Below are 25,487 nucleotides of genomic sequence, written 5' to 3' on the forward strand. Positions count from 1 at the left end.
CACGGTCGCGCTCGACGCGGCGGCCAAGCAGCGGCTGGTGGCGGACATGGCGCGCTTCGTGGACCCGGCGACGCAGCGCTGGTACGCGCAGCGCGGGATCCCGTACCGGCGCGGCTATCTCTTCTACGGCCGGCCGGGCACCGGCAAGACGAGCCTGAGCCTCTCGGTCGCGGGCCACTTTGAGCTCGACATTTACCGCATCCAGATCTCGGGCATCACCGACGACAGCCTCAAGCAGCTCTTTGAGAAGCTACCGGGCCGGTGCGTCGTCCTGCTCGAGGACGTCGATGCGATTGCCAAGAACCGCGCGGTCGGGGCGGCGCACGCGGCTGGTGATGCATCATCGGCCGCTGGCACCACCATGTCGGGCCTGCTCAACATCATTGACGGCGTGTCGTCGCAGGAAGGCCGCATCTTGATCATGACGACGAATTACGCGGCGCGACTCGACGCGGCGCTCGTCCGGCCGGGGCGCATCGACGTCCGCGTCGAGTTCCCGCTCGCCGACCGCAACGTGGCCAGGGATCTTTTTGACCTCGTCTACCGGAGCCCGGTAGGCCCTGATGAGGAGACGTCGGGCGGAGAGGAGAAGCTGCCTGTGCTGGCCGACGCGTTCGCGGCGAGGCTGCCGGAGCGACTGGTAAGCCCGGCTGAGGTCATGTCGTTTCTCCTGCAGCACCAGGACGCCCCGCAGAGGGCGGTTGACTGTGTTCAGGAATGGATTGATTCACGTGCAAAGAACGAGCTGAGAGAGTAGAATGAGAGCGGGGGAGATCAATTGGTAAATTCCGGAAAATTGTAGCATAAACAACCGTCGGGAGTAGAGGGGACGTACTGATAGCGCATATCACAACTTTACAATAGCCCCCAGAAAACTAAAACGTTTAAGTGAGCGAATCTTTCAATGGGGAATAATTCGTGTTTAAGCCCTGATCCATCCTAGTTGTCTTTAGTCCCGGGGACACATATCCTGGTCTTCGTCAATTACCGAAGACATCGACAACCCACTTCTGCCATTCAGAATGGAGGGACAAATTAATCGGCCTTGGTATATTGATAGGGGTATCTTGGCGCTTCGGTCATTTTTGTAATTGATCGCAAGTCAAAGTCTCGCGAGAATCGGCATTAGGGGAGACGATCTTGTGTATTGTTGCCCTGAGGGCGCTGCCTACTTCAACCCTACTGTGAATGCGCCTGGCTACCTAGTAAACTATAGACTTATTTGGTATAGAATGTGAACAAGGTGCCGCCTGGGGCCTGCTGGTCCGTGCTGAGCCGAATGACACCAGCCTGGGGAACGGGCAGGACATGGATCGGCTTGTTGAAGCTGCCCGTTGCCTTCTTCATACCCCACAGCTCAGAAACGGCCTTGAAGCCGGGTGCCATGGGCTGATCGGGAAGGCAGATGTACGACTCCCCCTGAAGACTGCGGCCAAAGGCGACCTTGACGCTGCCGGCAACAGTGCCAAAGCCAAAGGCCTCCACGTCGGAAAGCTTGGTCGCGCCGGACCGCAGCGACGGTTCAATGACTACCATGATGATGGGTTAGCTTTTTGGGGACCAAAGACTGCTTGATAGCCCGGAGAAGGAAGAAAAAGAAAGACGTACCGTTGGTGCTGACATGGTTTGCCGTTTCAAAGGATTGAGCAATGTACTTGGTCGTCGTGAGTGACGTCTGCCATTACTGTGTGAGAATTTATGTTGCGCAAGACCGTAAATAACCCTTGAAACTCACCAGGAATGTGTCGAGATACTTTTCCGGGGCTGTAATGGTCGGGCGTGTCGCCGCCGAGGCTGGGTCCGTGGTGACCCGTTTTACCTGTTGCCACAATATTAGCCAAAATGCCGATTTCTTCGCTGCTGGGAGCTCGCACCCATTCGGAAATATCGGATAGCGTCTGCCCAATGACGGTGAGGATCTGGTTCTTGGTCGAAGCACCACCAACCCAGTGCTCGGGAGAAACTGCAATTGTTAGCGGGCCGGGATCTTGCGACGCGGAGATGGGAAAGCAATGTTACCCAGCTGAGCTGCCTTCAACATGGCCTTGTAGCTGCTGCTGTCCTTGAAAACGGACCAGCTCTGTGACTTGATTAGAGCCGGAAAAAAAGGGTGAAATAAAAGTAGCCGAAAGAAACACATGTCGTCTCGATCAACTTACGAAATCCTTGGCGGCGGTGTAGTCGGGGACTTTGAACTGGTTGCTCCAGTTGGGAACGTGCTCATATTGTTGGAGAATCGCGCTGTAGGACGAATGTTAGCCTTTTCGTCGCAGCAACACTGGGCAGGAGAAACGTACTGGCGCTTCCACTCGCTGTCCTTTGCTTTGCCAAGGAAGTTGTCGGCGATGGACTTGAGCTGAGCCAGCTGCGACGCGTCGCCAGAACCGTTACCGCTGCCGCTGACAGTCTGTTGCGCATCGGAGGGGGCGCCGACGTAGACGAACTGCATAGAAATCTCGGATGACTTTTCGATTTCCGTCATGCTGGACTTGACGGACTGTGTCAGCTCGACATTGGCCCCGAATGCGCTGAAGGCGGCTTTGGCGCTGTTCTGATGTTAGTCTGCTGCTGTCGCTCTTCTATTTACGTGTCTGAAAGAACGCACGATTGCTCCAGAGCCTTGTGCTTGGACGAGTCGGTCGTTTTAATGTCGACACGGGCGAAAAGCGCACCGCCCTTTGTAAAGTCTGGCAGAGTCATGTCAGCCAAGCGGACAGTGTGTGTTTTGTAACCAGACACGCACCGCTGATGAAACGATCGCAGTAGACGGAGGAATCAGGAGCATTGTCCCAGTTGAGAGCGTAGGTAGCCTGGGACGTGGACTGCTTCTGCACGTCGACCTTGACCACGTAGGTCAGGAAGCTGGCTTCAAACTAGAGAGAGTGGCAAGATGAGCGACAGAGAATACAGACTGCGTATGCGACGTGCTGGTCTTACCGAACTCTTGTCCAGGAACGAGGCAGTAGTGCTGGCAGAGGCGCCCGGCGTGACGGGGGGGACGGGCTCGACGGCGGGGACAGGCTCGACAACGGCCTTGACAGCGGCACCGGCGCTTGTCTCGAGGACAGTAACAAGTTGCCTATTCGTACGAAAGGTAAGTAACCGAAAAAGCAGGGACTGATGCAGAGAGTACCACTGACTCGTATTTGGTGATCTGGATGGCCTGGTAGTCAATCTGGAGCTGCGGGGTCGCAGAGTCGGGCTTCAACGAGATATTGACTGCATTGTGACGGCAGCCGTGGTTCAGATACGTGTTGTAGCTGTCAAGGGAGTAAGCATATGAGAAACACAAAGCGACACAAGATGAATCTTGGTTCGACTCACCCTTGGCCAAGAGTCAAGCCATTCGAAAAAGGCACCGTCTCGCCATACGCCACCTTCCAGAAGAGCAAGGCGGCTGGGACTTTGCCCTTCACAAAAGTGTCAGCACCGACTCGCATCGTGTGCTAGAGATTATTTGCTGCGTTGAAAAAAAAAAGTGTAATGGCTCTGTGTGACTTTGAACTTGGAACAGTGATGGTAGGTATCAATATGACAAGGCGACGACAGACTTAAGTAGCCAGGTTCAGCGCTACAAAGAGTCTTTCTTCGAGGAAGAGACATGATGCGATGCAATCCGCTTTCAACACGAGTTGGGAACACGTGCTGGCAAGAATCATGAGACTTTTGCTTCTGCCGGATGGCTGAGCCCGGACTTGAACGAACCGCCAGCACGGCTATTGGAAATACGAATTCAATTCCCAGAAGCGCCAGTTGAACCAACTACTGCGAGAGCAGGGGAGGGGGGCTATGGAGCGGCAATAAGTGGACTAGAGAATAGTAGGACGGGAAAGAGATTAAATGGACTGCAATATAGATCTATAGCAGACTTGGCTTATACTCCAACTCGCTTGGTTCCCGGCATTCGGACAACTCGAGTCATAGCCTCGCCGCGATCCTACCCATGTGGTAAAAAAAAAACCGTCTCGTGTTCTCGGCCAAGAAAAAGCCAGACGGGTTCACATGGAATGACTTCGGAACGCGCGGGAATGACCAGTATACAGGGGATAATTCGGCATATGGAACTAGGCTTGTAGAACGAGGCGAATTGCCGCAGTGAAGAATGCCATGTATATAACTATCAGCGATTCCCTCGGCTTCTATTTTCTCTGCATCTGATACGTATCATACTCTTTTATCTATTTAACCCCGTTCAAAAAAGTCGTCTCTTAGACTCTATTCTACATCATGGCTTACGCTCAGTGGGTTTCCGTCACCATCGTGAACCTGGTGCACACCGGGCTCATTACCGTGCAAGACGCGCAAATGATCTGGTATATTTAGGGCACCTAGCGCAAGTCGTCTCCCCTGCTGACCAAACCAAGGGGCAAGTTCTACGAGGGCGAGAACAAGAACAGCGAGATCCTGCCGGAGCAGGTCAACAAGACGACGGTCGCCTCGGGGGCGCAGGCGTCGGTCGGCGCGTCGGGCCGCTCCGACTCGTCCTCGGGCGTCGAGGGCAGCTTCAGCCTGTTCCTCGGCGGCCAGAAGATCTGCGGCGTCTACTTCAGCTGCCCGTGGGGCGACAAGTGGAACGACTTCCAGCTCAAGGACTATGACGCGGCAACGTCCCCGTACAGCATCACCACCTCGCCCATCAACAGGGACAGCGGCGCGCTGGGCAACGTCACGGTGACTGTGCTGTCGCGATAGGTTGAGCGGGAAGGGTAGATGGGATATTGGGGCTTGTATGGGACGCTTTTAGCTCTCGTCGTATCAATGGGGAAGCGGGCAAGCAGTACTTCAAGTCATCTAGTTGTACCATGCTACTAGTTGGAAATAGCAAAACGCTTATTATATTGATAATATACGAGATTATAGACATCCTCGATACACTCCTCGTGCTACCACAATGCTCGACCACGTCGCACAATCCAGTAGTACCCGTGCCGCATCTTGTTTCATCGCCATGTGGGTGCACCAACTACAATCGCCACTCAATTCACCTATTGACGGGCGAATAGATATGCGAGTTCACCGATATTGAAGAATGTATACTCCGAGCAAAGCTATTATCCTAACACTACTGTAAGCTATGATGCACAAATCAAGCACCGCCGCGGCCCTGTGCCGCCGCATATAAGCGACCAATGTCCCGCTTCCACTGCTTCACGTCTGGGCGAAGAATGCGGCGGTCGTACGTGTACAGGCCGTTGAGCTCGCCCTCGACGTCGCTCGTCTGGGTGTAGATGGCGCCGCTGCAGGCGTACATCTCAATCTGCTCCTTCAACTCCCTAAACAGCACGCCAGTGCGGTAGTTGTACGCCTCGAGAGTCTCATCCATTTCGTACGTCTGGTTGATTTCGTCAATGGCATGCTGCACCTTCCATAAGCTGACGCCGGACTGTATTAGTAAAATTCATGCAAGCGAGGGACAAGTGCCTTACTGGTCGGCTGAGACATTGTGACCAACACCGCCGAATTCTCCCGAGAAGCCGATCCTGCTCGAGTCGTATGGGCCGCCAGGGAGCGACGAGAACGGGCTGCCACACTGCGGGTTGGCATAGTGGTGGTTGTCCTTTGCCAGTCAGTCCCTCGAGCACAGATGTACCGTGTAAAGTGTATCGTGCAATAGTGTACATACCGAAAAGTCGCCAAAACCATGGTCATTCCAGCCAGTAACTGAGTCGATCAATCTCGTCGGATCCAATTTGCGCACCATCTCTGTCAGTTCACCTTCGGGGTAGGGGGGTCTGTTGATTTGGGCCCAGCCTTCGTTGTAGATGACCTGGATGACATGTTAGGAACTAAATAGAAGAGGAAAAGTACAGAGAAAAGTGAAAAAGAAAAGAAAAAAGTAAGTAGCTTACCCAGACCAGAATCGACGGATAGTTTTTGTGCTCATTGATGAGGATCCCCAGCTGACGGCGAAACTCGGCCTGTTGGTCTGCATTCGGTACTCTGCCATCGGCCGACATGCTCGGCATATCTTGAATGACGACGAGACCCATTTCGTCGCAGGCGCGGAAAAAGAGATCTGGCTCTACTTTGATCTGTAGTTGATGTTAGAACTGGCTCTGCCGACGGTGGAGCATTCATTGACTTGCATGTTTGCGAACGGAATTAAACCCGAGGCTCTTGAGCATCTTCAAGTCATACACCATGGCTTCGCGGTTGGGAGGGAGATACAAGCCGTCGGGCCAAAAGCCCTGATCCAGAGTGCCCATCAAAAAGGTGAACTTGCCATTGAGCAAGGGCCGTTTGATACCATTGACCTCGCCCACTGCGATGCTGCGGAACGCGGTGTAGCTGCTAATTGTGTCGGCGCCCATGGAAACGGTAATGTTGTAGAGATAGGGCGAAGAGGGGGACCAAAGATTAGGAGAGGCGAGCCGAAACTTGACCTCGGAATCGGATCTGCCGACGGACAAGGCGACCTGTTTGCCATGCTTATCAAAGAGATTGAACTTGACACCTGTTCCATTGTTTCCTGAACTGTGGACAGTGAAAGCGACTATAATCTGTCAGCATCATCGTCATATAGTACGACATGACAGCGTGCGTACCGTTGCCGTCCATGTCGGCAGTGACGTCAACACCAGTGATGTGGTTTTGCGGCACACTTTCCAGCCAGACCGTCTGCCAGATGCCGGAACAGGACCTGTAAAAGATGTGGCTTGGCCGTCTGGTTTGTTTGCCAATTGGCCCCATCTCCAGATCGGTGGGATCATAGACAAATACGAGCCTAGTAGTACGTGTGAGTATGGTGTGTTATAAGCTGACCAGGATCAACGTACAGCGTATTATCTTGACCATGTTTGATTTGGCTCGTCACGTCAATTGTAAAGCGAAAGTAGCCACCCACATTGTGTCCGACCTTGACGCCGTTGAGAAAGACGGTGGCCTCGTAGTCGACGGCCTCAAAGTTGAGCAGCACGTTCTGGCCGCGCCACGAGTCCGGCACCTTGAATGTCCTGGTGAACCACATGTTTGTGACGGGGTATTCCTGCACGCCGGAGAGGCCGCTCTCGACGCACGAGGGAATCATGATTTCTTTTCCGAGCTGGCGGTCCGGAGGGCTGGCGAGCGCCTGCGCAGGGGAGCTGCCGTCGGCGCTCTCATATGTCCAGATGCCATTCAGGCTCTGCCAGTTGTCGCGGTGCAGCAGCGGTCGTGGATGCTCCGGCCAGGGATTGGTTCCGACCTTGTACGTCCAGTCGGTATCGAGAGGCGGGGTTTGCACCTTGTAGGGCACGGGGCCTCGCTTGTCCACGGTCGCCGCGAGCACCGCAGGTAGCATCGCGAGCATGCCGCCCAGGGCGGAAAGAGTGAGCTTCATCCTGATGACGTAGGCAACTGGATGAGTGCGCAAAGTCCTCAAACTGTTGGTGAAACGACGACGCGATCAGGAGCAGCGACAGCTCGGGTACCGTCCTTATATAGGCCAACAAGTACAGCAAATGCGGCGTCTGCAGTCAATCCCAAGAAACGAGGGAATAAGGGCTGCCAGAAGCTTGGCGTCGTCCGTGTTGCCCTCCAGTCTGCACCTTTCCGGGCCCTGTGAACCCCCTCACCTTGGCGGGACTCGTCAAATGACCGACGGAGCAGCAGAGTGCGCCGCTCACCGTCTATTCCGGCCTTATGTCGGCGATGAACAAGACACCGTTATAGTAGCTTGTTTGGTGCGACCCGATTGTACCTTGTGGCTGCCGATGACTGGGTCATGTAGATGGTCTGCCCGGTAAGGCTCGTGGCGGCGCGCTTTGCCGGGAGGGACCTTGGTGGGAAACGTGGGGGGATCAAAGTGTCGCACTACTCTAACGTGCGGGGGAACGGGCCTTTCGTTGGTGGCTTCGGGATCTGCTAGTTAGTTATCCGAATACAGACTTCATAACTGCTGCTCTGAATGGTCTGACAAATGGACGATGGGAGGGGTGGTCGCGAGCTCTGTGCGGGGAGATGATGCGGAGAGTCGGCCAGTCCCGTGAATGTGTTCGGAGAGTCGCGTCTAGATTATACTTGGATATAAATATGCGGATAAGAAGCTATTTAGTAGATTTTTTATTCTTGACAGGTTCTTGTCTATAGCCTTCTCTAGCGACTTTGTCGGGTCGCATCTCGATGCCAAGGAAGGCGCCATGAAAGCCCAAAGGTGACTGCCTGCAACCATTATCACATCCGTGGGTATCCGTAAAAGTACAAAATACCTGATCGCATCATATGATTCGATACCTTCCCCGCTGCCATCGCATAAACGATGGCGCCGGGCTTTGACTAAACTCCTTCCGCCAAGCAGCCGAGTTTAGAAAGGCCCTGATGCAAAGCGGAAAGGAAGCACCTGCCTGGAATAGTATTGATGTGTGACAGGTGGCGATTTTTTTAGTCTTTTTTCCTGGTTTTGTACTTTGTAGTAAAATGCATCCCATTCTGGCTGCGTATTGTTGTTCTTGCTTGTCTCAGTCTGTCATGCGCCTGGTGGTTTCTCGCCTATCACCATCCGCCTACCAGAGGCATTGCCACAATGTCGCATTGGGGCAAGCCCTCTCTCTGCACTTGGAATGCCTGCACAATCAGCGATGGACCGTCGCGATTGTACATGTCTTTCCAGCGTCCATAGCATACTCCTCAAAACTACAGAGTACACCACAGTGAGCGGGAGCTACTAGCAATGCGTCACTAGCAAGTCTAGACTTCAACATTTAGCAGACTGAGGACCACATTCTCGACCGGTTAGCCTCTCATCTTTGTCATTTATTCTCACGCAACAAGACGCAAACGCGGCGTATTTGGAGACCGAGAAATGTCTGCCCCGGCCGCGAAAAATTACAGCTGCGACACATGTGGTCGGCAGTACCAGCGCAACACCCATCTCCGAAGACATGAAGCAACACGTAAGCCGAGCCGCCATGTTGCTTCTCGCCGACCGTCACTGCCAAATTGAAGCTGATACCCAAGGCCAGATTCGCGGCCCAATAGGTTCAAGTGTTGTTTCTGCCACAAAGAGTTCTCTAGAAGGTGTGGGGGAAGGCTTCCTGCATCCAACGTTCCATTGCTAATTAGACAAAAGCGACGTCTATAAAAAGCATTCTTTGTCGTGTCCAAAAAAGCCAGAAGCTACTCCCACTGGAAACGCCAATCATGCTCAAAATGCGCACGTGGCCAAGGGCATGCCGTTTCTGCGGCAGATTTTCAACCCCAACACAGTCACGATGCAGCAGTACCTCAATGTCGCCAACAATGACGGTTCCTTTAATGAAAATGTCCCCGACGCGAGTAGACTCTCGGAAAACTCATCCGCGTCGCCCCAAGATATTAGCGACATCATCGCACTGCTCCCTCCCTGCCACACCGCGATGCTGGACGATGCTCTTTCAACGCTCCCGACACACGAGGACTTGACGGCTCTTTCCATCTCGACGCCGTCTCCAATCCCTGCCCTGACAGACGAGGGATATGAAATACTCGCCGTAAAAGCGGCCTCGATCGTGACAGGTCTGCGAGAGCTTCATTACCAGCTCGAGGCTGATGGTGCCACATATACCGCGACTCACGACATCAACCAAGTCGCTCAAGTCTTTTGTGCGGAAAAGATGCGATTTTTTGTCGCCGCATTTTTCCGCTTGACGCATATACACTTTCCTTTGGTGCATTGTGCCTCTTTTGGGACCCCAGAGACGTCTACATTCTTAATCCTTGCCGTCACCATATTCGGCTCCTCTCGCTGCGCCGCGTTCAAGCACACAATACATGCACAGAGATTTACAAAAGTAGCAGACGAGTACATTTATCGAGAGGTGGAAAGACTGAATCAGAGCTACATCAATCATCTGACCCTTGCACAGCTCCAGACGCTGCAGGCAGCCGTGGCCATGACCAACTTTATGATGAACCACAACGACTGGAGTCTTCGGGAAAGGGCGCGGCTGAAGAGGCTGCCGACACTCATACGTTCGGTACGCCGGTTTGGACTGACGTCGGTCATTTGTAAGCCAACTTTGGATTGGCACCAGTTTATATTCCACGAGACGGCTGTCCGGTAAGTCCCATCGAGTCAGCCCCAAGCAATTCGTGTCGTGGCTAACTTGGGCACAAAGTGTCGCCAGCATGACGGCCGCGATTGACTGGAACCAAGCACGGGTATTTTACTGTCCGCCAGCCCTGACGATAGGGGAAATGAAATGCAGTCTCCCAAGCCATCGCGAGCTTTGGGATGCCCCGAATGCAACTGCATACATTGTCGCCAAGGAAATGGCAGACCTGGCACGTCTAGCATCAACACAACGCCTTGGTACATCTATTGCAGAGCTTGTATCTGCGCTGATGGCTAATAATTTCTTCATGGATGCTGAAATATGCCATTGGAACGTGACTCTAGAGTCACTTAGCGCAGTGAGTTTAGGTATGGCAGGCGCGCACCTTCATCTACCCCTTCATCCGACATGCTGATTAGCCCATCACAGCAATCACGGCGTTGACCATTTCTGCATGCCAAATGAACATGCTGGCCGGAGCGTATTCATCGATTGTACGCGCCATTGCAAGATGGACGGCGCTCTGGGACCACATCACGCAAGACATGGATCCCCAACTCTTACTCAAGGCGGGATTAACGAGGCACTGTCACGAGAACTGCACACTTGCCCTGCACCTGATAGAGACCTGGCAGACGGACCCTGGGCACATTTATTTCCAAAGTGTTGGTCACCAGTCACTCGTTCCGATATACAGTCTTGTCATGCGACATGACCAGGGCAAGCTGGAGAGCGGTGTAAGCGATCAGCCACGTCGCCAACCAGAGGATATGTAGCTGATTCAGTAAATACCCAGTTTAAGAACTAATCTATACAATTCAAATATAAAGTTTTACCTCTTCTAATCTGAGGCTCATTTACTGATTTTTTTTTAATATTTCTGTTATTTTGGAAGGGTTGTGTCAGGTACCTAGTTAGGCTCCGGCACCACCTCTAGCTAGCACACCCACAACTTCCACAATTCATCATGTTCCATCACACCTGGCAGTTACGATATCTGACGACTTAATTAGCTAATTGCGGTCCTAAATGTGGCCGGAGCCACCCTTAACAATTCCCTGGACATTGACACTGAATACTGGCCCTCTCCGGCACCTTGCGAGGCAGCGATTTAGAGTTCCTGTCCGCGCCCTCCAACACAGTCGGCATCGACATTGGTGCATCTGATTGCCTCGACTGCCGGATCCTGAATTTTCTCTTGGTCGTCTAGGAACTCGACATGCTTGACGTCGCTATCACATCGGCGCTCACTGGACGGTGCTTAATTAGCAAACCTTTCTTGTTGATTGACCAGGCAAGACTTACTAGTAGAGTGTGCACTCCTGGAACAGCGTCACGTCGAGGGACCGGACATTCCCAGTTCTAATTCGGCCTCAGCGTATTGAATCAAATGGCTCTCGGCCACAGTACTTACAAGGGACTTCTGAGTCGAATGCAGTTCGATGAGCGGATTTTGAACGAAGTTCCGCCGCCATTCTCCTCGGTGTAGATGATACCCTGTAGACGTCAGGAAGTGATGGAGTAAGGCGAAAGGAGAGTCCGCACCCTGACATTGCTGTCGTCAGCCGCAGCGACGCTGGACCATGAAGCAAGGATGAGACCAACTGCGATAGTAGGACGCATTGTATGTGGTGTTCAGACCAGGGAGGCTGAATGTTGAAAAAGTGAGGATGGGAAACACGGGGCAGACTGACTATTTACAGGTGATTTCAGAGCGTGCGCACGGGGATGAGCTGAACATCGATGTCTTACAGCATAATTTATATAAATTAGACAGTTTCTAAATCTTGGTTGAGGTGTCTCGGGTCTATATAACTGCCCTGTTCGTGACGCCTGGAAAGCGAATAGGAACCCAGATGTTACGCACTGGATCAAGAGACACTGTATCAAGGGCTGTATCAAGGGACAGACATGCGAGCCCTGAGGAAGCCAAATCGTTGCGATCGCAGTGTTTCATGCCAGCTGAGATATCCGAGACCTGCAGATACGGCCCACCGCCCCCATCCGACCCGATCATGCCGATGGCGATTCGCTGCCAAGAAAAATTGCCGTCCTACTATCCGTACAAATTGCTTTCCCGATTACAGACCACGAAGAAAATTGGTGCTGCCGACCGGCTCTATGAGCCAGCAGGACCAATTGCCGCGGCACCTCCTAAGCGTGTTCACTGTCCTGCTTCGCAGTAGTAAGAGAAATGTCAAAAATGGCCTATTATTACTAGCTTGTGCTTGGGTTTACAGGAAAAGCAAGCACTATACAAATTACGGATAGTAACTTGCATCCGACGGGTGGCGCCTGCACGATGTTGCGTGGTAGCTCTATTTCTACGAATCGTGCTGCCAAAAAAATTCGTAAATAGAGCGACTGTGCAAATTGCTTATAATAACAGCTACTTACTTTGAGCTCCGCAGGAAACGAACAAGGTCATTAAGGTTATTTATGGCGCCAAGAATCGGCAGAGCGGCAAGGCAGAAACGCCACCCGACCACCAGCGCAGGCTATTCGCCAGTTACTGAAGCCCTCATGCAAGCTTACTCAAGAAAACGTGTTGTTGACAAGCCCTAGCGGTCGGGAACTGATCGTAACGGGAAAGGCTCACGGACGGCTTGAGGGGAGTTGTACAAGGACAGAGTTGCCATGACTCCTCGATACTACAATGCTGCGGGAGGCGACTTGCAGGTCCCGCGTGGCGCTGGCTGGACCACGTCCTTTTTGCCTGCCGCTGAAGGCAACGTCTAAAAGAAGAAGGTTTGGGCGGCGCATGCACGCTCTTCATCTGGTTATAGGTGAAACAACAGACGAGCAAATTGCCAAGTGATCTGTTCCTGCAGGTATGCGGATGCATCTTTTCCAGTGTTGACAGTCTCGTTCTACTTGCAACAGCCAGCCATGGCTCTTAGTAGACATGACCATACAGATACCTGTACGATAAATATTATGTGGTCCTGTCCTACTGCTCAACTTCTGTATTCGTCCCTCGAGAACCATGTCAGAGGGGAGCATCCTTGGCATGCGATCGCCCAGGAAAATCTCTTTAGCGTACAGATACAGAGGAGTTTGGATGGGGCATTCTTTCTAGACAGCTGTCATCCATATGCCACAATTGATTGGCGTGAGATCTCTTATCACTTGGAGAGTGAGAGAAACGACAACAGTATAGACAGCCAAGAGGCCACTCAGTGACAGTCACGAGGAACCGCTCAATGCCAAAGAATAACTAACCGGCCCTGGCTAAAATGACTGAGAAAAGGCACGGCCTGATATAAATTGCATTCCTTCAGTTGAAACAAGTCAGACTTCGCGTAGCCACCCGGGTGCAAGGCATTAAAATATGCTGCGAGCCGTGTCAGATTCTAGAGCATCTGTGCATGTGGATGAGCCTCATGTCGAACAGCTGTTGCCGGCTAGGATAAACAGCAAACACTCCAAAGCAGCAACAGTCCATGGCCCATTGGCCCCCTGCCTCATCCTGCATCTAATCTGATGTGGGTTAAATGCTCGTTACATGGCCGAGGTCACAGTTTTGCTGCGGAAGCAACAGGACCCGAAAATAGAATTGTGACAGTCCTCCAGGAATGCATGGAGGATTGGGAATACTCATCCAACGAACCTGGAATATTATTAATATCTAAGATTTAGGAGAGTAATATCTAATATCGTCTTGGTTAGCAGGGCTTACGCCCCACCTGTGAGATGCAGCTTCATCGAACCGGACTTCGCCATGGATGAGGCGCAAGATCATCCAGCCAATGACAAGGCCAAGACTCGAGTACCGTACTTGGAGGCTTGAAGAAAATGGGTGCCTGTCTTGCAGGAAGCCGCCGCGCCACCGACTGACCGCCTCAGTGGCGGCACAGAGTGTTGACCCTGCATCTCGTAGGAGCTTCCTTATCCTTGAGATATAGGTGATTTAGAGATGTAAGCATGTAGATATAGTAATACTGAGAGTCACAAGCCAAGCTAGTAAGAAAGGTTACGCACTGGTATAACCGCAAAGGAGCCATCGGATGCAGGCAAGGACATAGCTCGGGTTTCAACAATCTGGGAAGGATCTCAACTCCAGAGTATCCCCGGGGAACAAGGCTCAGCGAGAGAATATGGGACAACTTCCAGATTCTCCGGGTACGCTTGCCTGTGTTGAGATTAGATCTGGGATGCGGTCGACATAAGCCAATGAAATGGCAGCCGCTGAGAAGGCGTGTTCTGGCCCCGAGGTAAAGAAAGACGACACGATTGCGTAAATGATGTTAGTACTTTTCGGCGTTGACTCGAGGGAGGAAGGCTCAGCCCCATTCTCTCAACACGTCGCATTGGACTACTTGCCTTGGATGGTAGTGTGAGCCATGCCGGGTTCCGCGTACAGTTCCCCGGCCAAGCATATAAGGAGAGCTTATCCGACCACTCAAATTATGGTGTCCCTTATCAAGATACCCTATCATTGAGTATCAGTCTTTTACTTTACACCATGGGCAAAAAGCTGGCGCAACCAATCACCGTGACCAAGCCCGATGTGGCCATTGTTGGTGGTGGTGCCGGGGGTATCGCCGTCGTGCTGCACCTTGTCGAGCAAGCAAAGAAGGGCAGAGTGCTTGCCGAGATTGTGATTGTCGAGAAGCGAGATGTCCTCGGACCGGGGCTGGCCTTTTCGACAGACTGCCACGGCACGATCCTCAACATGCACTCGGACACGATGGGCATCTTCCACGATAACCCTCGGGACTATACCCAGTGGCGGAAGAACTTGGAGGACGGACCCTTTCCTTCGCGGCTGGACTACGGCCAGTATTTAAAAGAGCGCTGGCTCAAGGCCCTAGAGGAGGCGCGTGCGCTTGGCATTACCATTGCCGCCGTGCAGGCGGCCGCAACCGATATTGACCGGGCGGGCGACTCGGCATTCACAATCACGCTCGACAACCAGTCCACGCTGACGGCCCACTCCGTCGTCCTCGCGCTCGGCAACTTTACGGGATCGGCCAACGCACATCTCATCGGCAAGCCCGGCTACTTCCCCAACCCGTGGCCGACGACGCAGCTGCAGAGCATCCCGCCCACGGCCCACGTGCTCGTCGTCGGCTCGCGACTGTCCGCCGTCGACGCGGCGCTGTACCTGTCCGACAACGGCCACCAGGGCCCCATCACGTTCATGTCGCGCAGCGGCCGGCTGCCCCGGGTGCAGGCCGCCGACCCGGTGCCGAACCCGCGCCGCTACGTGCTGCACGAGCTCGCGCGGCAAGTCGAGGGCCGCAGCGGCCCCGACGACGGCCTCCTGCGGCTCGCGAGCGCTCTAGCCGACGAGATATCTACGGCCACCGTCGGCGACTGGAGCTGGATGCTGGACAGGGACGCCCCGCTAGAGCAGCTCGCGACGGACCTGGCGGCCGCGCAGCAGCAGCGCGTCCGCTGGCAGTCGGTGCTCAGCGGCACCGCCCCCGTCATGGAGCGGTACTGGCACTCGCTCTCGCCGGCGAGCCAGCAGCTGTTTATGGAAAAGTTCAACAGCGCGTGGATGACGTACCGCCATGCCATGCCGGTGCCGAATGCGCAGCGGGTTCTGCGCTTGCTCGAGACGGCCCAGCTGCAGGTCGTCCGCGGGGACTGGGTGGCCTGGGACGGCATGTTCACGGCCAAGACCTCGGCGGGCGTCGTCGAGGCTGCGTACGTCGTCGAGGCGACGGGGCAGGAATGCCGCCTTGAGCGCATCAATTCGCCGCTGCTGCAGTCCGCCGTGGCCAAGGGCCTCCTGACGCCGCACGCCGCCGGGGGCGTCGTCGTCGACTTCCAGAGCCTCCAGGCGACGAGGGGACTGTACGTGATGGGATCCCTGACGCGCGGCACGCACTTTTACGTCAGCGCCACGGATCGCGTGGCGGCGCACGCCTCGCGCATTGCCCAGTCGCTGACGCGGGAGCCCTTTGCGTCGCCCCTGCACGTCGCCGTGTTTGTCAGCGGCGATCTCGTGTCCCATCTGATGGCCAGCAAGCTGGTGCCCGAGCTCATCCGAGCGGGCCACGTGCCGTACCTGTTCCTCTCGAAGAAGCAAAAGGGCGCGGTCCCGGAACTGGCCTTTTTCGAAAACGAGCTGCTGCAGGAGCACGTCATTCCCTACTTCAAGGACACGGGCGCGAACGACGCCAAGAGCCCGACGGTCCGCCAGTTGGCGTCGAAATACGGCATCCTGGTGCAGCAGCTGCCCGCGCTGAGCGACGGGTCGTTTTCCGCGACCATGGGCAGCCATTACATTGACGTGGGCCTGTCGCTACTTTCCACGGATATCTCCAGCGACAGCGTGCTCGCCTACTTCTCCCTCGGCAAGACGCTCCTGCACCTGCACGCGGAGAACCTGCCATCCTACCGCGGCATCATGTCGGCGGCGCGGGCGATGAAGAGCAAGGAAAGCCACTTCATCTACTCGCTCCGGGAGATGAGAGAGGGCGCGCCCCTGGGGTATATAATTGATATTCGCAAGCATGCAATCGACTACGCCAAGTCGACCCTGGCCTGCATGGATGACGTGTACGCGCTCGGCATCGACATGGTTATGGGCGCCGTGGGCAAGATCACCCGCGGCGAGGATCTTGGTGCCGTCAGCCCGGTGGGTGCGAGCGAGGCTGGCGCGGATCGCCCGTCGAAAGAGGAGCTCGATGAGTACGCTGCCAGTATTGTCCAGATTCTGGTCGACTCGTTTGCGTCAACGCAGAAGAAGGACGACTTTAAGTCGCATATCCTTGGGGTGGTGAGGGAGTGGTCAGACAATAATTACGGATAAATTGTGTAGGGTGGGTTGATTTAAAAGCATGGAAAAAAGAAAGATTGTTCTTTACTTGCTTTTACAAGAGTTTTCGTGTCCTAGTTCATCATTCAGCATTCATCATCGCAAATGGCTGGGAGCTGGGCATTGCAAGGCTCGTCCATGAGATTGAGACTCGGAGGCTCCCGTTAGGCTTCAAGATGTGGCAATCTTACCTGGCCGTCGGATTTTAGCAGGCCAAAACTCGAATTAGTAGACAGCATCTGTCGTGAATACTCGAGTAGCGTTTTCTTTTGCTGGCGCAGATCGCGTGGCGCCAAGTGGTCTCAACAGGCTTTTCCACGACTAATAACACTAACTTCCTGGGCAACAATGTACTAGATAGCGGGTTTTGGGTGCTTCGGAAGACAACGTTATTAATAGGGAACAGTTTACAGCACAAAATCGGCTCTCATAAGGTTCTGAATGGCACCGCTCTCCACCTGGCAACTTCTAGAGTCCGGGGTAGTTTGCTAGCTCTGGCAGACGAAAAACGGCCTTTGAGATTTTACTAATTGAATCCAGATTTAGATAAGATCTTGATTAGTCGAATTTATCTGTCTCAGTTCTGGTTGTCAGTCGTAAAACCCGAATGAAGATGATGACATTGCCATGCAGGCTTGTCCTTGCAGACGGTGCCAAATTATTATTCTTACTATTATCAACCGACCGCGACTTGGGCCCGGAGTTCAACACAGCATCGTCATGACAACTAAGCTAGCCCTTTACTACGCGTTGGCGCAGCGCGCTCCTGTGGTCATGTTTTACTTTAACTCTTGTCAATACAATAGTCACCCATCGCGGTTTACAGAAATGTACTGTTATACCTGCTACCATTTCCATCTTAATCCCGGATCTGCGCCGGTATTTCCCGACGGTACATCCGTTTGGAGTTGGTAGTTCCGTGATGTGCTGGCACCCCTTCGGCGTCGATTTCCACGGCAACGATGGCCGGATCGTGTTGGTCCCTCAGACCCACTGGCGATGTGTAGATGAATTATCGTATCAAGTCAACGCGTCATTACGACAGTGCCGATGAAGGCGGAAAATACACTATGAAGATCATTTGGCAGCAAGTCTCGAGGGCTCTCTTTCCGTGGCAGTGAGGATTGAGGGTGGTCGTTACATGATGACTAACTATTGCAAGATATCATGACACGGCCAAATTGGCGAGGTGCAGCAAGCTACAAGTGCGAGCATGTTGACAAGTACAAGAGTGTGTTGACGTGGCCAGACACAGCAGGCTGCAAATACGCGAGGATGTTGACCTACTCTTGGTTGGAGGAGAATGTAGTCGGCGTCTGTTATGATGGGATAGGAGAAAGAAAATAAATTGAATGCAATATCTGTGTTTATATAAGAACCCATACCCTTTCCCTATTGGAACACTCCCCTCATCCTACTATCGCCGTCAGTAGCTCTCTGACCCGCAGCCAACATGAGAGTCACCGCTCTTTTCGTCAATGCATTTATTGCTACCTCTCTCGGCATGCCATCACAGCATGTCCAGCATGAAAGGAGATCCTACCAAACTGTTGTCAAGCGCGCTGCGGCCCGGTCCTCTGTCGAGGTTCCGGTGCGCATTGCCTTGAAGCAGCGCAACCTTGAAAGGGGAATGGATCTGCTGATGGAGGTGTCTGACCCGTCCTCGGCAAAGTACGGCCAGCACTACTCCCCAGAGCAGGTTGTCGACACCTTTGCTCCGGACGAGAGCTCGTTTGCCGCTGTCAAAAAGTGGCTTGTCGAGGCCGGCATCCCGGAAGCCAGCATCACGCAGCCCAAGAGCAGAGGTTGGGTCGACTTTCGGACAACTGTCGGCAACCTCGAGTCTCTCTTGAAGACGTCCTACCATGTCTACCACGGGAAGCGATCTGGTGCGCGGTACTTGGGAGCAGATAGGTACAGCCTCCCCCGAGACATTTCCAACGTGGTCGACTTTGTTCATCCGGCCGTGTCCATGAGCCAAGTGGTGGCAAGAGACGAACCGCGAAAGAGGAGGCGGATCTTCCAGCCCATGTCCTCACAGCAGATCCAAAACATGACAAGAAGCCTTGGTTTGGCCCGGGGATGTGACAGGCGAGTGACACCCGCCTGCATCAAGGACCTGTACCGCATCCCCCACGCGCCCAATACCACCAACCCCAAGAACCGGCTGGGCATTTTCGAGACGGACGACGAGGAGCACAAGCAGTCGGACCTTGATCTCTTCTTCAGCCGCGTCGCCACCCACATCCCCGCCGGGACCGGCCCCAAGATCGACCTCATCGACTGGGGCACCGACTCGCCCAACCCGGACAACGCCGAGGGCGAGGCCGCCCTGGACTTTGACATGGTCTATCCTATCATCTACCCGCAGACCACGGAACTCTACCAGACCAGGACGCAGGGCCGCGAGGGCTTCCTCAACCAGTTCCTCGACGCCGTCGACGGGTCGTACTGCACACGGGACGGCGGCGACGACCCCGTCATTGACGGCATCACCCCCGACGAGATGTGCGGCAAGTTTGAGCCGGCGCCCGTCATCTCCTTTTCCTACGGCTGGCAGGAGCAGGCCTTTCCCGCAAAGTACCTCGAAGTAAGTACATTCATCCTCCTCAAGCTTCACACTCCTCCCTCGTACTGATTCGCCCGTAGCGTCAATGCAGCGAGTGGATGAAGCTCGGTCTGCAGGGCACAACAGTCGTGTTCGCGTCGGGCGACGGCGGCGTCGCGGGGAACCACGGCGGGACATGCCAGGGCAGCGACGACAGCATCTTCACTGCGATTGCGGCGTCTGGCTGCCCGTACACGACCTCGGTGGGCGCGACCATGGTGGCGCCGGGCCGCGGCGTGCGCGACCCAGAGCACGTCGCGGACCAGTTCTCGCCCGGCGGCGGCTTCTCCAACGTGTTTGCGCAGCCGGCGTACCAGCAGAGCGCCGTGGAGCGCTTCTTCGCTTACCACGACCCGGGGTTCCCGAGCTACAACACGTCCGGCACCGCGACGCCGCCGGCGAACATTACCGACGGCATTTACAACCGCAACGGCCGCGGGTTCCCGGACTTGGCCGCCAACGGGCTCAACGGCGTCGTCGCCTTCAACGGCCGCGTCGGCACGAGCGGCGGCACGTCCCAGGCGGCGCCCATCGTGGCCGCCATCTTCACGCGCCTGAATGAGGAGCGCCTGGCGGCGGGCAAGAGCGTGTTGGGTTTCGTTAACCCCGCGCTCTATATGAACCCGGCCATGTTTCACGATATTACTATTGGAGGAATGGGCAAGGACAGCGACGGCAGCTGTGGTGGCAAGAGCTGGGACGCGGCGCCCGGTTGGGACCCGGTTACCGGCCTTGGAACCCCCAACTATCCTGCCATGTCCAAGTATTTCGCAAGTATCTGAGGAATAATAGGGATATATAGTCTATTTGAGGCGATATCTGTCAGTATTTTTAAAGTTTAAAATGCTGTCATCTTACATGACTTGCTCAACTGCTAATACACGGGTCTCTCTCTTGCCACGCAGTCCCGCACTCCGGTGTAAGATATGACGAGACATGGGTCTCAACTTTGTTAAAAAAGAGCTCTTCTGCTGCTTGAAAATTGATTCATATTGACATGATAGAAAATAGTGCTCGTGAGAAATCATTAAAGCATATCATTTCTTCGTACATAGTAGAGTACATCCTCCTCTGGCCCCCAATGGGACTCTACCAGTGCTAATGGCACCCTCAAATGCAACTTGAGCGCGACTTCATCTGCACGTTCAGTGGAACCTTTTCCCATAGGCCAAACATGCGTTGTTTGTCCTGCCAGTCTTCCTGACCTTCAATACGGACATCAAAGGCGCGCAGGATACGCGCCGCGAACAGGCGCATTTCAGCATACGCCAGATTCTTCCCGATGCAGTCGCGCGGGCCATGACTGAATGGCTTGAAGACAGACTTGTTATCATTTGCAAACCGGCCATCGTACTTTGGATGCGATGCGGGCAGCCAGCGTTCTGGCAGAAATTGATCAGGCAGCAGAAAGTTGTCGGGATTGCGGAATGTTGCCCACTGATGCACCGAAATCAAAGTCTAATTCGAAGAAGAAACGTTAGCAGAGGCGGAAGGACTGTGGACGCGTAAGCCGACTCACATCTTTGGGAATGTAATATCCACCAAGCTCGGCACCAGGGGACACTCGCGGCGGTGTTACCGTAACTGGTGGGTAGAGACGAAGGGTTTCTTCCAGTGTCGCATGAAGATATTCTAACTGGGCAGTGTTGCGCATGTTGATTTCGGACTCGTCTGGGTAGGCAGTCAAGACTCCCTCGACAACAAGATGGCGCTTCGCCGGGTTCTGAGACAGCAAGAAGAAGAACCCCGACAGTGCCGTCGCCGTCGTCTCGCTCCCTGCAATGACCAGGATGGGGGACGTGGACAGAATTTCCTCCTCATCCATGGCCGTCTCCCCGTCCTTGTTCTTGCGCAACATATACGTCATGAAGTCGTGTCTGCCCGCAGGCCCGTCCTCGCCGAGCCGCATGCGCTCCGCCGACTTGTCCCTCGCCGTGTGCCTGACCCGCTCGCCGACATAGTAGTCATCAGCCCAGCCCATCCGACGGGCTAGGAAGCCGATGCTGGGATAGTGGCGGAAGAAGCGGCGCAGGGCGTTGCCGCGGATGCCCTGGAAGATGGACAGCACCCAGGGGTTGTAGGCGCTGCCGGCGAGGCTGCCAAAGGAGTCGCTAAAGGCCAGGTCGCCGATGATGTCAAACGTGGCAAAGTTGAGCCACGGGATCACGTCAAACGGGCGGCCGGCGCTCTCGAGCGTGCGGAAGCGTTCCATCAGCATGTCGACGTAGCGCGTCACCGTGGCCTCCTGCGCGGTGAGGGCGCTCGCGCTGAAGGCATGCGCGAGCTGGCGCCGGATGCGGCGGTGGCGGTCCTTGGGCGCGCCGATGAGGCTGGTCGCGTCCCCGGGGAAGTACTGCTCAAAGGGCTTGCCGAACTCCGGCTTCTTGCTCGTCGCGTGCGAGAAGACGTCGGGCCACCCGATGGAGCCGTCGACGGCGATCTGGTTGGGGCTCACGCGCACGACCGGGCCGTACTGGCGGTGCATGGCCGCAATTTTCTTGGGCGCCGAGGCCTCGATGTTGGTCTGGTAGAGAAAGGGGAACCAGGAAGCGGCGTACAGCTTGGGCCCGGGCACTTTGGCAAGAGGATGGAATGAGATCCTGTACACGATGACGAGTGCATAGTATAGAACCAACTGTCGCAGCGTCAGTTAGATAAGGTTCCCATACAGCATTGACAGCGCACGTACCAATGCAAGCAGAACGGAACCAAGTCGCAACACGGAAAAGGCCAGGGTAGGGCTCCTGAGCAGCCCATCCGAGCTGAAGCCGGACTGTAGGTACTGGGCAGCAGACATGCTGAGAGGCACGAGGTATCAACAAATCAAGACAGTTTTACTTTGCGAATTGGTTCTTGCTTGATTGGCTAAGCTAGCGCAAACATCCACGTTTATATATACACGATCCCCTTAGAAAGCGAACAACAAGTAACGAGGCAGCACGGAGTCTTGCTTTACTGCCGGCTCCGAGCCTGTAATGCCGCGGGCATATTCACCCATCCGGTGACCAAGGTGGCATTGGCGATGGAGTTAAGGCCCTCGTACCCTAGTGCCATTGTATTGATCCCACCAATCCGGTACAAAAGAATCATCGAGTCCGCGGAGTGAAGTGCTAATGGCTGTGCGATGTAACCCTAAAGCACGGCCCCCGCGGCGATTTCCCCACGCCGTCATAGTCGGACCGTTCGCCACCCGCTGGTGACTTGTGCAAAGGTGGGCTAGGAGTTTTGCGAAGAGAATCTTGGAAATGTGTTGATGCAGATATTTTATGCAGGCGGTTACGTCTGCGTAGCCGTGGCACACATGAGGGCTCTTGGTGGGTGAATAGGAGACCCTGGTAAGGAGTGTTGGTGCAACCCTGGACGGCGTACAAAGCGTGGTGCACAGCAGCCGGTGAGTGACCTGTCAAATCTGTTTATCGAAAAGGCTCTGGATCGTCGTGGCTGTATGTATACAGAGTCGGGACGCATCTGTTTCTTTTCTTGGAACAACGCATGAGGACGCGTTCACCGCCAAGTACAGTAGTGTGTACGGAGTACTGTTGTGTATTCTGAATCTAGCTGGGCCAACCACGACTAAGAAAATACAGGGATATTATGATTGGCGGCGGGGCGGCGATACGCCTCATTTGCCTAACCCCACGGCGGGATGAACACTAGCTCACCGGAAGGAACGGGAGTGGCGTCGGCAAGGCCAAGAGACGAGGTCATCTTCTACCAACGATGGAGACACAAATCGCCGATTCAGCTCCTGCCAGACGTCAGACGGGCCGGATGGTCGGGAGCGGACCGCGCAGAGGACGGACACGAACCATGCCTAACGCCGAACGAGAGAATCCTGGGGTTTTGTGGAGGAAACAAGGATGACGGGGAATAAATTCATCAGTTCTAGTAGTGCGACTGCTCGCATACGAGTCTGCTTTGCTACCCATGTCAACAATCACACAGGTCTTAGAGCCGCGAACCATTCCGTACCTTGCGGCTGGATGAAATCCACTCTCGTAAACTTGATCTTTATTAAACTTAATCTGTATTTTTTTTAATCGCCAGTTATCGACCACCTAGCGGTAGTAGTCTTATACTAGGCGGGACTGAAGAGGATAGCCCCGACAAGGTTGGGAACAATCTTCAATGTAACGACTTGAATTTAAAAAATAAACAAATAGAACAGCTTTGCCAAATTTAATAACCTTTTATTCAACTTGTGCCATCTGCTTTGCGCCTGGTCCAAACCCGGAGCAGGCGTCATCTAGGCAGGCGTCATCTCCGCGAACCCTCTAGCGAGGGCTAACCGCGCCCTGGTAATGTTCTTATTGTAGCAAAGGCGGTTCTCCGGGTCGTACTCCGTCTTGAGCCTGCACAGCCTCTCCCACTTCCCCTGCGCCCCGTACACCTTGCCCAGCCAGCCCGGGCTGTCGTCGCTCGACAGGTTGACATACGAATTGCTGAGCGAGAACGCGCCGAGCTGCTCCTTGCCCTGCTCTACCCACTCCCCGAACACGGCGTCCTCGCCCTCATCCGCGTACGAGGCGTAGCTCTCGTACAGCCAAGACGCATTCGCGCGCGAGTACGCCATCGACTCCTCGTCCGCGTCGGCCGCGGCCCCGCCGAGACACGGGAACGCGATCGCGATGCCTGCCGTGGGCATCGTCGGCGCGCTGCGGACGAGCGCAACGGCCTTGTCCACGATTTCAGGAGTCAGCGCGGCGAGGTATCCGCCACAGTGGTGCTGCCGACGGCCTGGCGGTGTCAGCACGTCGAGCATCGAGTTGGCTGCTGTCCACGTCGACGCGTGCACCGCGTTCGCCAGCGGTGCTGTCGACGGCAGCACCGCGTCCATGGTGGCCTGGAAGTTTTCTAGCCGGCCTACGTACACGGTGACGAAGACCAGAATGGGCGTTCCCGCCAGCGCTTTCGGCACGCCGGGAAACTCGGGGGCGGGCAGCAGGACGGGGTACATCGCCAGCTCGCGCGGCGCGTTTTGCAGATCGAGGTGCAGCTGGCTGAGGATCTGCGGCGCCGCCTCGATCGGATAGATGATGTGCCCGTTCATGACGGCCGGGCCGATGGGATGGGCCTGGAAGACGAAGCTGGTGACAATGGCCAGGTTGTGGCCGGCACCGCGGATGCCCCAGAACAGGTCGCTGTTTCTCGTCTTGGATGCCGTCAGCTGCAGGCCGTAGACTGTGACGACATCCACAGAGATGACATTGTCTACCGCCATGCCGTGCAGCCGTGCCAGGAAGCCCAAGCCCCCGCCCAGCGTCAGTCCCGCCACGCCCGTGTGCGAGACGGTGCCCGACGGCACGGCCAGCCCGTGCCGCTGCGTGGCGGCGTCCATGTCCCTGATGAGCGCGCCAGCCTCGACCGTGGCCCGGCGCGTGTGCGGGTCGACCTCGACGCCGTTCATGAGCGAGAGGTCAATGACAAACGCGCCGTCGGGCATGGCGTGGCCGTCGAGGGAGTGGCCGCCGCCGCGAACAGCCATTGGTTCCCCGTGCGCGGAGCAGAACCGGACGGCCAGCACGACGTCGTCTTCTGTGGTGCAGCGCGCGATGAGAGCAGGGCGGCCGCCCACGCGCGCGTTGGGAAGCCGCCGCGCGTCGTCGTAGCCAGCGTCGCCGGCGCGGAGCACCGTGCCGCGGAAGCCCGGCGGCGGAAATGTTGGAAATTTGGGCGTGGCCATGATGAAGGAGCGTCGGCGCCGTGGATTCGGATCGTCAGGCACGGCAAGCAAGGCGCAAAGACCTTGTGTAGGACCTCGGTCGTAAAGGATCGGGGGAGCTTCTTGGCGGGACGGAATAGCAAACAGCGAGATCCGATCAAACTGGGGTCAATAGACGAGAAAATACACACAGCCTGGACACATGGGGTTTTCGACTAGATGATTCGCGGCTCTCACTTCCCTCCAATCCCAGCCGCGCCCGCAGGCAACTCTGCCTTTGGGCCGCATCTCAGCTGCCGAGACTTCTCCTAGGGCAGCAGCGCATGTCAGGTAGTACAAGAAACCGACAGATGGGCGCCTAAATAAGCCAACAGCCGCGGACGGGATCGCGCCGATGATCGATCGTCATCGTGGCGTTGCCGTAGCTGGCAAACA

General features: G+C 55.2%; 9 protein-coding genes across 9 annotated transcripts in view; 4 read left to right on the plus strand and 5 right to left on the minus strand.

The window, feature by feature from the left end:
* Positions 1-757, plus strand: part of CCM_04955 (mitochondrial chaperone bcs1, putative) — a gene marked incomplete at both ends in the record, with an annotated part of 1,470 nt that extends 713 nt beyond the window's left edge. The window contains one exon of the mRNA XM_006670100.1: positions 77-757. Within this exon, the coding sequence (XP_006670163.1) occupies positions 77-757 (681 nt within the window). The remainder of the gene's footprint in view (positions 1-76) is intronic.
* Positions 758-1,218: 461 nt separating this feature from the next.
* On the minus strand, positions 1,219-3,440 carry CCM_04956 (uncharacterized protein; the record flags this gene model as incomplete). Its single annotated transcript, XM_006670101.1, has 11 exons — positions 1,219-1,529; positions 1,609-1,675; positions 1,755-1,963; positions 2,020-2,080; positions 2,160-2,241; positions 2,298-2,546; positions 2,606-2,687; positions 2,744-2,873; positions 2,938-3,079; positions 3,141-3,260; positions 3,325-3,440. 11 exons carry the CDS (start codon positions 3,438-3,440, stop codon positions 1,219-1,221), a joined length of 1,569 nt encoding a protein of 522 aa, XP_006670164.1.
* Positions 3,441-4,227: 787 nt separating this feature from the next.
* CCM_04957 (Aegerolysin) lies at positions 4,228-4,692 on the plus strand (the record flags this gene model as incomplete). Its single annotated transcript, XM_006670102.1, has 2 exons — positions 4,228-4,313; positions 4,365-4,692. 2 exons carry the CDS (start codon positions 4,228-4,230, stop codon positions 4,690-4,692), a joined length of 414 nt encoding a protein of 137 aa, XP_006670165.1.
* Positions 4,693-5,086: 394 nt separating this feature from the next.
* CCM_04958 (hydrolase, putative) lies at positions 5,087-7,318 on the minus strand (the record flags this gene model as incomplete). Its single annotated transcript, XM_006670103.1, has 7 exons — positions 5,087-5,372; positions 5,427-5,557; positions 5,624-5,767; positions 5,850-6,032; positions 6,099-6,493; positions 6,546-6,640; positions 6,777-7,318. 7 exons carry the CDS (start codon positions 7,316-7,318, stop codon positions 5,087-5,089), a joined length of 1,776 nt encoding a protein of 591 aa, XP_006670166.1.
* Positions 7,319-11,121: 3,803 nt separating this feature from the next.
* CCM_04959 (uncharacterized protein) lies at positions 11,122-11,633 on the minus strand (the record flags this gene model as incomplete). Its single annotated transcript, XM_006670104.1, has 4 exons — positions 11,122-11,260; positions 11,316-11,372; positions 11,425-11,507; positions 11,556-11,633. The coding sequence occupies 4 exons, from the start codon at positions 11,631-11,633 to the stop codon at positions 11,122-11,124; spliced, it is 357 nt and encodes a 118-aa protein (XP_006670167.1).
* Positions 11,634-14,475: 2,842 nt separating this feature from the next.
* On the plus strand, positions 14,476-16,776 carry CCM_04960 (pyridine nucleotide-disulfide oxidoreductase family protein; the record flags this gene model as incomplete). The annotated part of the gene is made up of 1 exon (XM_006670105.1): positions 14,476-16,776. The coding sequence occupies one exon, from the start codon at positions 14,476-14,478 to the stop codon at positions 16,774-16,776; it is 2,301 nt and encodes a 766-aa protein (XP_006670168.1).
* Positions 16,777-18,235: 1,459 nt separating this feature from the next.
* Positions 18,236-20,172, plus strand: CCM_04961 (protease S8 tripeptidyl peptidase I, putative; the record flags this gene model as incomplete). Its single annotated transcript, XM_006670106.1, has 2 exons — positions 18,236-19,372; positions 19,432-20,172. The coding sequence occupies 2 exons, from the start codon at positions 18,236-18,238 to the stop codon at positions 20,170-20,172; spliced, it is 1,878 nt and encodes a 625-aa protein (XP_006670169.1).
* Positions 20,173-20,500: 328 nt separating this feature from the next.
* CCM_04962 (cytochrome P450 3A17) lies at positions 20,501-22,187 on the minus strand (the record flags this gene model as incomplete). The annotated part of the gene is made up of 3 exons (XM_006670107.1): positions 20,501-20,848; positions 20,910-22,025; positions 22,080-22,187. 3 exons carry the CDS (start codon positions 22,185-22,187, stop codon positions 20,501-20,503), a joined length of 1,572 nt encoding a protein of 523 aa, XP_006670170.1.
* Positions 22,188-23,636: 1,449 nt separating this feature from the next.
* Positions 23,637-25,073, minus strand: CCM_04963 (FAD linked oxidase domain protein; the record flags this gene model as incomplete). The annotated part of the gene is made up of 1 exon (XM_006670108.1): positions 23,637-25,073. One exon carries the CDS (start codon positions 25,071-25,073, stop codon positions 23,637-23,639), a length of 1,437 nt encoding a protein of 478 aa, XP_006670171.1.
* Between the last annotated feature and the right edge of the window lie 414 nt (positions 25,074-25,487).

This window comes from Cordyceps militaris (assembly GCF_000225605.1).
Source record: "Cordyceps militaris CM01 unplaced genomic scaffold CCM_S00003, whole genome shotgun sequence".
Lineage (NCBI taxonomy): Eukaryota > Fungi > Ascomycota > Sordariomycetes > Hypocreales > Cordycipitaceae > Cordyceps > Cordyceps militaris.